The sequence below is a fragment of the Centroberyx affinis genome, unplaced genomic scaffold (assembly GCF_046629955.1).
Source record: "Centroberyx affinis isolate AG114_WGS23_722 - 3 ecotype Tasmania unplaced genomic scaffold, CSIRO-AGI_Caff_v1 ptg000924l_1, whole genome shotgun sequence".
NCBI classification, from domain to species: Eukaryota; Metazoa; Chordata; class Actinopteri; order Beryciformes; family Berycidae; genus Centroberyx; species Centroberyx affinis.
The window spans coordinates 187-10,000 of record NW_027279503.1 but is presented as its reverse complement, the minus strand read 5'-3'; the positions used below and the strand labels follow the sequence as shown (position 1 = coordinate 10,000).

Below are 9,814 nucleotides of genomic sequence, written 5' to 3'. Positions count from 1 at the left end.
CAAGAACACAATTAGAGAATGTAGAAGAATGACTGTTCTGATCATAGTTTCTCTGTTATCTCTCTACCTACAATACAGACAGTCATGGGATTCTGGACAAAATCATATCTGACAATAAAAATATTCTCAGATTTGTGTCCGAGAGACAAAATCTCATCAAATGGGGGTTCGTGGCTCTAATTAGGGTCCTTGATATGAAAGAGATTAGAATCTCTGGTGTAAGATTCCAGAAAGAGAAACATCCCACAGTGTTTGCAGGGGTGTGTGTGTGTGTGTCTCTCGGGACGCGGCAGGTCCCGGCTCGCTCGCTCGCTCGCTGTGCGGAACGCGCCCCGACAGACCTGGCAACCCGGCGGGACGCCAGAACGACTGCATGGCGCCGGCTCGCTCCCCCCGTCCCACAGCTATTTGTGTGCCTCTATTTCATTCTAGGGGTTTTGAAGCCTTGACAAGCGAACCAGCTCCCCCCCCCCCCCCTCCACGCTCACTAATTAAGGTTTTATGAAGTCTTCTTTAAGGTCCGGGGCTGCGGCTGTGTGTGTGTGTGTGTGTGTGTGTGTGTGTGTGTGTGTGTGTCTTTACGGCGCGTGTTGAGGCTTTGAACGCAGGTCAGATCAGGACGCTGCTGCTGCTGCTGTTTGGGGTCAGAGGTTTCTCTCACATGACTTTACATGGTGAAATAAAACTACACACACACACACACACACACACACACACCACACACACACACAGGGCTTTACTGCTCCATCCAGCCAGCGAAGTCGGCTTCCCGGGAATTACCTTTTGTTGAGATTAATTTAAACTATTTCTGCGTTATAATGCAGTGACAAGAGTTTTCGTGATTCCTCATTTTTAAATAAAACCTCAGAGACTTTTACCTTCTCTTACCACATGATTGGCATGAAAGTAAATCCTGATATATCCAACTAACTAAATCTGAAAGCTATACAAACTCGTCCAGCTGCATCTGATCTGGGGCCGGATTCACCAATGTGTTCTTAAGATAGATCTTAAGAAATTACATAAGAGGAAATTTAGGAAGTTCTTAAGAAGCTTACACTTAAGAGCTTAAGTGTAATTCCTCAATATTTTCTTAGTAACCAGTCTCATTTCTTACGAATTTGTTTAATTTTCCTACTTAAGAACTTCTCAAAATAGGGCCTGAATTAATTCTGGTTAATAAACTTTAGGCTTACTGCCATTGAGGCTAGGAGGCTAGGAGACAAGGCTAGGAGACAAGGCTAGGAGACAAGGCTAGGAGGCAACCCAAAGTGCTTCCATCTACAAAACAATTGGGGAAAAACCTATTTAGAGCAACTAGAGCAAAGATTTAAACATTGGTTGCTGTTGGTAACTGTAAAATTTGCAGCTTATTTCCAACAGACATGAGACAGAGGCCTACCTGGCCCTACACCAAATAAAGCTTTACAATAAATGTTCATCTTAATGTTAGGTGTAGGGGAACCTATGAAGACTTTGAACTATAACCTACTTGTCTAAAATGTGTTTAAATATATGATATTAGAGGCTTACCTTTTCACTGTAGGAGTTTTAAGACAGGTGAAGGGCCGTCTTAAAGTTAAGAAAAAAATCAAGAACAAATTTGAGAACTTTCATTTCAAGAATACCATTTATTCCTAAGTTTTTCTTAGGAAGAAACATAAGAAGAAAGTTAAGAAAATATATAAGAACTGTTTTTGAGAATACCATTTTTCCCTATTTTTTTTTCTTAAGACTAAAGTTAAGCAAAAAAATGGCACTTGAGAAGATTTTTTTTCTTAAGAGGGTTTTGTGAATCCGGCCCCAGATCTTGGGGAGTAGTTTATATTCTGGTTTTTATGGCGGTCGAGTGACAAATAACCGCCACGTCTTTGAGGATTAGCAGTTTGTGTTTTGAAATATTGACTAAAATTTGTGTCAGAGTTGGATATATCATATAGTGAGATGGACTGAAGCCCTTCGTGTTTTACTTTCATTATTCACTTACCCAACTTGCCCTTTAAAACAGACTGTGGACCGATCTCAGACAGACTTCTGAAACCACAGTGTCTCTTTAACTATTCCATTTCCCATTCTCCTCAGTCCCACCATGACCCTGCTCTCTCTCTCTCTCTCTCTCTCTCTCTCTCTCTCTCTCTCTCTCTCTCTCTCTCTCTCTTTCTCCCTTTCTCTCTCTCTCTCTCTCAGGCTTGTAGTCTTTATTCTGACCCTCGGTATAATTGAGGTGAAGGAACGGCAGGCACAATCAGGATTTCTTTAAAAAAAAAAAAAAGAAAACATCAGTAATTCTAAGCAGAAAAGTTTCCTCTGCGCTTCTGAAAGTATATTCCCCGGTTGAATTAACTGAGAGAGAGAGAGAGAAAGAGAGAGAGAGAGAGAGAGGGGAGAGAGAGAGAGGAGGAGGAAGAGATAGAGAGATAGATAAAGCAAAACTGAGAGAGAGAGACCCAGAGAGAGAAAGAGGCCACTTTCTCTGGACTTTTGCAGTACGTTCACGTTTAGAGACACAGGGGAGAGGGAGAGAGAGAGAGAGAGAGACTCAAACAGAGAGAGAGAGAGAGAGAGACAGAGGGAGGGAGAGAGAGACTCAAACAGAGAGAGGGCCTGAGGGAGGGTGAGAGGCGTAATGAGGTTCTGTCCACTGTATAATTAAAACAGTGGAGTCCACTAACCCGGGTTCAAAGCCCCATGTGTCCGTGTGTGTGTGTGTGTGTGTGTGTGTCCATGTGTGTGTGTGTGTGTGTGTGTGTGTGTGTCCGTGTGTGTGTGTGTGTGTGTGTGTGTGTGTGTGTGTATGTGTGAAATCACGTCCAAAATAAAAAGATACTCCGACCTTTGACCCCTTGCAGCAGTGGTGCTGTTGCAACAGCTTGAAACCAACGATTCTCGACTGGTCCTGGCACAGTTTGCGTGTGTGTGTGTGTGTGTGTGTGTGTGTGTGTGTGTGTGTGTGTGTGTGTCCGCATGTTCCTAGAGCGCTGATATCTGTCAGCACCAGAAATATTTATGAAGTGTGTGAGGAGTTCGGTCCTGACACGATGAGCGAAGGTGGAAGAAACTAATTCCATTTCCTCACGTTGCTGTAATCGAGTCACTTTTTTGAGTCTTTTTTTTAAAGTCACTATTTTTTGTGCAAAATTTACCGAGTGCAGCTTTAATAGCATTTTTTTTTTTCTAGTTCTTTGAGATTTGTTTTTTAGTCAAAGTGGGATTACCAAGTGTGAGAACATGATATGTGTGCTATATGTGCAGATGTGTATTTTTTAAAGGCAAGTCATTTAAAGTCAGTGATTTGAAGTGCAGCTTTCATTCTAGCGCTCTGAGATTAATTTTATTGAAAGTGTGACATAAATATAATGTATTACCATAGATCTCTAAGTGTGAGAACATGATATGTGTTCTAACCCAGTGGTTCTCAACGTGGGGTCCGGGGACCACCAGGGGTTCTTGAGGGGGTTCCAGGGGGTTCATTATTTCCTTTATAAGAAGTTAGACTTAGAGAATGTAGAAGAATGACTGTTTTGATCGTAGTTTCTCTGTTATCTCTCTACCTGCAATACAGACAGTCATGGGATTCTGAACAAAATCATATCTAACAATATCTACACATATTCTCAGATTTGGGCCCAAGAGTCAAAATCTCATCAAATGGGGGTCTGTGGCCCTATTGTGGACGAAATTAGGGGTCCTTGATATGAAAAAGGTTGAGAATCACTGTTCTAACCTGTGCTCCCCCCCCCCCCCCAGTACCTCTGACCCCGGCGAAGAACCTGCGTTTCTCGGCCGTGGATCACAGCTCCGCCCGGCTCAGCTGGGACTCCGCCTCCAGGAAGGTGAACGGCTACCGGATCATGTACGTCAAGACCAACGGAGTCCAGACCAATGAGGTGAGAGGAGGCAGCGGGCCGAATATTAATGCATTATAATGCTTTTTTTGGTTTTTTAACTTTATTGCCATTAACACACATTAACAGGCAATTAACATTACAAAACAAAATCACCTTGAGATTGGGCTTCACTTGACATACATACACATATAGATGAAATGACACCTGACAGAAGTAGAACACACACACATCTACCTATACATACACCTACAAAAATTATACATCTGAGCAATAAAGTACAAGATTCCTAAGGTAGTCAATAACTGATGACCATTTTCTTATAAAAATAGGCAGTTTTAGTTGTAGCTGGGCAGTCATGTGTTCCATCATGTAAACATGTTTGACTTTTTGTAGCCATTGAACAATCGTGGGAGGGTTAGGCTTCATCCAATAGTAATTATTTTTCTTGCAACCATCAACAAAATATGCAGTGAATAACACTGGTCTGTGGTAAACAGGAGTTCAGGTGATACTTCCAATAAAAACAATAACGGGTCCAGGGGAATGTCCGTTTCCAGAATTTTCTCCATTTCTTCTTTGACGTTTTTCCAATATGTCTGTATTTTCAGGCAGTCCCAATATATGAGTATGGTCTCCGACCAAACCACAGTTTCTCCAGCATTTGTTGGTAGAATTGTGTTGCAGGATGCAGGATGTCAGCGGGGTCCTAAAGAACCACATTTTAACCTTCCAATCAAATTCTTTCCATAGCTGGCTCCCTGTGACATCTGGAACATGTTTTCCCAGGCGTCATCGTCTGCTATTGTATTTAGCTCCAGTTCCCATTGTCCTTTGATATGTGCATTATAATACTTTTAATGATATAATAAAGATGTAAACAAACGAAAGAAGAAATAAAAAGAAACAAATTAGGAAATTAGAAACAAATACTGATATCATTACACTAATGTTGAGATTAGTAAGAGATAAGATGAATGTGTGTGTGTGAGTGTGATAGCTAGGCACTTGCTATCACTTGTCATTTGATTGTGCGTTTGTTCAATGCGGCCCGGCTTCCCGGCTGGGTGGAGTTTTCCATTTTAAGTTCTGTGATCGGCCCGAACATCCAGACACCGCCCCGCCGGCAAACTGTGGTGTGACAAAATGAACTGAACCAGGGACAGAATCCTGTTTTCTAAAAAGCTCTGGGGAAGCGTCCCGGTCAGGGACGTAGACCCGGACAGACAGGGTAACGGTGTCCTGTGTGTCTCAGGTGGACGTGGGTCATGTGACCTCCTGGCTGCTCAGGAACCTCACCTCCCTGACAGAGTACACCGTCGCCGTCTTCGCCGTGTATGACGAGGGCCAAGCCGAGCCGCTGACCGACAGTTTCACCACAAGTACGAACACACAGCAGCTTCTGTACCTCAAGTCTGTCAGGCAGAACCTTTAACCTGTAGACTTAAACTACATTATCTAAACTTTTAAAATGTCTTAAATACAGTTATCAGAGGTTTTATTTCCTTTACCATGCAATGAGGTTCCTCTTTGTCCATTCTTAGAAGAGCAGAACTTCCAGAACAGTTTTAACTGGTTTAGTTGTACAAAATTCATCTTATCTGTTTTCATAAACATAAACTGACTTTAAGTCTCTTAACAATTAATTTCCTGGTGTCTTTTTGTTTTTAAATTGGTCTTAACTTCAGTTCCAGGCAGCATTGAAATTTTCTTAAAAAGTCTTGAATTTGTCTTCCAAACACCTGCAGACAGAGGATTTCTAGTTCTATTTTTTTTTCTTTTTTTTTCTTTTTTTCTATATTTTTCTATTTCTGTTCTATTTTTCTAATATTTTTCTGTTTTTTTCTATATTTTTTTCTATTATTTTCTATTTTCTCTGTTCTGTTTTTTTCCTATTTTTCTATTTCTGTTCTATTTTTCTTTGTTTGGTTCTATTAAATTGCAATACTAAATGGAAATGGATTCAGGTATTGCTGGTTACAGCATAAGCTGCCCAGCCTGTTATTACTATATAACCATAAGAAACTGTGTGTGTGTGTGTGTGCGTGTGTGTGCATGTGTGTGCGTGTGCGTGTGCGTGTGCGTGTGTGTGTGTGTGCGTGTGTGTGTGTGTGTGTAGAGACCGTCCCGGACCCGCTCGGTCTGAAGAGCAGTGACATTTCCACGGACAGCTTCCGGGTGTCATGGCAACACGCCGCCTCTGATGTGGTGCTGTACCGCCTCACCTGGACGCCCAGCGAGGGGGGGGACAGCAAGGAGGTGAGGGGGTGAGGGTGTGTGTGTGTGTGTGTGTGTGTGTGTGTGTGTGTTCACGTATCCCTACACATGTGAGGTCCAAATGTCCTCACAAGGATAGACAGATGAGGAAAGTGGAAAACAGGTTTCCCACTGGAATAACTGGAGTATCATGTTCAGTTCAGAGAGGTGCCATCCAGACAGGGAATGTCTGGGAATTTTATAAATTCTCAGGGAATATCAGGGAATTTTCCAGGAATATAGCAAAATATATTTTACAACTTATTGGACACATTCATTCAGTTCAGTTCAGTTATTTTAGGGTTAGGACTCGGGTTTAGGGTTAATATGAGGATTAGGATCAGGTTTAAATGAGGTAAGCGATGAGGTTAAACCTGCAGAGGAGAGGGTTAATAATAATAATAATAATAATAACAATAATAATAATAATTATAATAATAAACTTTATTTATATAGCACCTTTCAAAATAATTGTTACAAAGTGCTTTACAATAAATAAAAGCATGGAATAAAAACACTAGAAAAAACAAAGAATAGAAAGTAAGCACAAATAAATAAAATGAAATGAAAATCATAAAAAATGATAAAAAATATATTATTATATTATAAAATATGGCTACAGCAACAAGATCAGTGGAGTAAATATAGAGCTAAGAAACAAGGAATAAAAGTAAAAAAAACAACTAAGAAAAAAAATCATAGTAAAAAAATCCTTTACATAAAAATGTGTTTTGAGGAGAGACTTGAAAGAAAACAGTTTGGTTCAGGTCAGGGTTAGAGGTGAAGGAGTGGATGTAGTCAGTGTATGAGCGGTGGAAGTGTGTCTGTTGTCTACATGTATGTGTTTTATTTCTCTCTAATTATTAAACCATGAACCTGCCGCCTCAGTCTCTGGTGAACGGGAACATCAACAGCTACCTGATAACGGGCCTCAAGCCGTCCACCGAGTACGAAGTCCTGCTGGGCGCCATCTACCGGGACGAGTCGGAGAGCGATGATGTCATCCTGGTCGAGTCCACCGGTAACCACAGAGCCGTTCCAACCGAGTCTTCCAACCATGATTATATACATGATATTCAATACAGTGCTGTGCAAAAGTCTTAGGCACCCTAGATGTTTTATATACATTTTGTCTTAGATGTGTATTTGTTTTCTGCATTAGTGTGTCAGTAGACTGCTCTTTATAGTCATTTTTTTTATATTTAGAAAATTTTCATTTCATTGTTTTTGAAAGCATTTTCACTTCACCTTTGTATGGAAGCCCATTTCCGCCAGTGTGATGAAAAAAAAAAGATCCTGTAAGTCATTATAATGAGAAACTTTCTCAAAATAATGAGAAACTTTCTCAAAATAATGAGTTAGTATCTCAAAGTAATGTTTCTCATTATTTTGAGATACTAAGTCATTATTTTGAGAAAGTTTCTCATTATAATGACTTACAGGACCGTTTTTTTCATCACACTGGCGGAAATGGCTTCCATACCTTTGTACATTTGTAAATGTGTAAATTTAATTTAACTAGTGCCTTTTAATTTTAAGTTGTACTTGCACAAGTCCTTCGTAGCATTATGCTACTGTTACTGCTTTTACTACTGCTTTTATTTATTTGTTTTATTTTAACTACACTGAGAGAAGTCAGGCGAAATTTCATACCTGAGTATAATGACAATAAAGATCATTCTATTCTATTCTATTTATGGATTTTTTTTACACGTGCCTAAGACCTTTGCACAGTCCTGTATATAATGCCAACTGGAGCCAGTCAGCGACCTTTCCTCACTTCTCCTGTCTTTTGTTCTCATGTGCAGTGGGTTCAGACCCCTTCACTTTTTTGTTCAATCAACAAGTGACTGATTCATTCTTTCATTCAGTAATTAATTTATTCATTCAATAATTCAATAAGTCAATCAAGCAACCATCAGCTCGCTGCAGAAAAGATAATCTTGCATGTCTTTCAAATGTTAAATTCTCCTTTAATCCTCTGTGAATGGTTTTGATAAGATGATTAATAAATCATCTGTTTCATTGTTAGTTGAGAAGACGACCACTGTTGCCACGACGACCACGACCACAGCAGGTGAGGCTTCAGCTGCTGCTCTTCTGATCAGCTGTCTCTCCTTCACTCCTTCCTCTCCTCCTCCCTCTCCCTGCTGTCCGACCCCCACCCAATCCCCCCCACCTCCTCCTCTTCCACCTCCTCTTCCTCCTCCTCCTCCACCTCTTCCTCCACCTCCTCCTCCTAATCCTCCTCTTCTTCCACCTCCTCTTCTTCCCCCTCATCCTCCTAATCCTCCTCCTCCTCTTCCTTCTCCTCTTCTTCTTCATTCTCCTCTTCCTCCTCCTCCTCCTCTTCCATCTCCTCCTCTTCCTCCTCCTCCTCCTCTTCCATCTCCTCCACCTCCTCCTCCTCCTCTTCCACCTCCTCCCCCTCCTCCCCCTCCTCCTCCTCCAGCTCCTCTCCCTCCTCCTCTTCATCCTCTTCCTCCTCCTCCTCCTTCTCCTCCTCCTCCTCCTCCTCTTCCTCCTCTTCTTCTTCATTCTCCTCTTCCTCCTCCTCCTCCTCTTCCATCTCCTCCTCTTCCTCCTCCACCTCCTCCTCCTCCTCCTCTCTCTGATATTAGTTCAGATGTTTCTCTGTGTGCTCCAGCTCCTCCTCTTCTACTTCATCCTCCTCCCCCTCCTCCTCCTCCTCCTCTCTCCTAATCCTCATCTTCCTCCTCCTCCTCTCTCTGATATCAGTTCAGATGTTTCTCTGTGTGCTCCAGCTCCTCCTCTTCTACTTCATCCTCCTCCTCCTCCTCCTCTCTCTGATATCAGTTCAGATGTTTCTCTGTGTGCTCCAGCTCCTCCTCTTCTACTTCATCCTCCTCCTCCTCCTCCTCCTCTCTCCAAATCCTCCTCCTCCTCCTCCTCTCTCTCTCTGATATCAGTGCAGATGTTTCTCTGTGTGCTCCTCCCCCTCCCCCCCCCCCCTCCTCCTCCTCCTCCTCCTCCTCCTCCTCTCTCTCTCTGATATCAGTGCAGATGTTTCTCTGTGTGCTCCTCCCCCTCCCCCCCTCCTCCTCCTCCTCCTCCTCCTCCTCCTCCTCCTCCTCCTCTCTCTCTCTGATATCAGTGCAGATGTTTCTCTGTGTGCTCCTCCCCCTCCCCCTCCTCCTCCTCCTCCTCCTCCTCTCCTCCTCCTCTCTCTCTCTGATATCAGTTCAGATGTTTCTCTGTGTGTCTGTCTCAGCTCCTCGGTTCGGGGTGAGGAACCTGCAGATCGATGATGAAACCACCTACAGCCTTCATGTCGCCTGGCAGATGCTCGACTCCAGGAACGTCAGACACTACAGGCTGACCTACATCACCGCCAGGGGCGACCGAGCAGAGGAGACGGTGAGAGAGAGAGAGTGTGTGTGTGTGTGTGTGTGTGTGTGTGAGCTCTTGTAGGTTTATTCTTGTAAGATCCAGAACTAACTATGGACATTTAGCTGGTCTTTCTTTTTTCAAGGTGCTGGTTTAAGATTAGGACTTTTAAATTCAGTCTCCATCTTTGTCCCTCAGCCTGCTCTTCCACAGATCACCTGTCAATCAAACAGTGTGGGCGGAGCTTGGATTCTCAGTTGATGCAGTTTGAGTTTCTCTTCTCTCTGTCTGTTCAGTCATGGTGGCTATCTCTGCTCATGCTAACTACCCAGTTCTTCTTCTTCTGTTTATTCCAAACAAACCAG

The 9,814-nt window shown here is 42.6% G+C and overlaps 1 protein-coding gene across 1 annotated transcript in view; it reads left to right on the top strand.

The window, feature by feature from the left end:
• Positions 1 to 9,479, top strand: part of LOC139645908 (collagen alpha-1(XIV) chain-like) — a gene marked incomplete at its 3' end in the record, with an annotated part of 102,260 nt that extends 92,781 nt beyond the window's left edge. Inside the window, exons 13-18 of the mRNA XM_071521778.1 lie at positions 3,748 to 3,887; positions 5,101 to 5,227; positions 5,965 to 6,104; positions 6,990 to 7,122; positions 8,134 to 8,178; positions 9,334 to 9,479. Of these exons, the coding sequence (XP_071377879.1) occupies positions 3,748 to 3,887; positions 5,101 to 5,227; positions 5,965 to 6,104; positions 6,990 to 7,122; positions 8,134 to 8,178; positions 9,334 to 9,479 (731 nt within the window). The remainder of the gene's footprint in view (positions 1 to 3,747; positions 3,888 to 5,100; positions 5,228 to 5,964; positions 6,105 to 6,989; positions 7,123 to 8,133; positions 8,179 to 9,333) is intronic.
• Between the last annotated feature and the right edge of the window lie 335 nt (positions 9,480 to 9,814).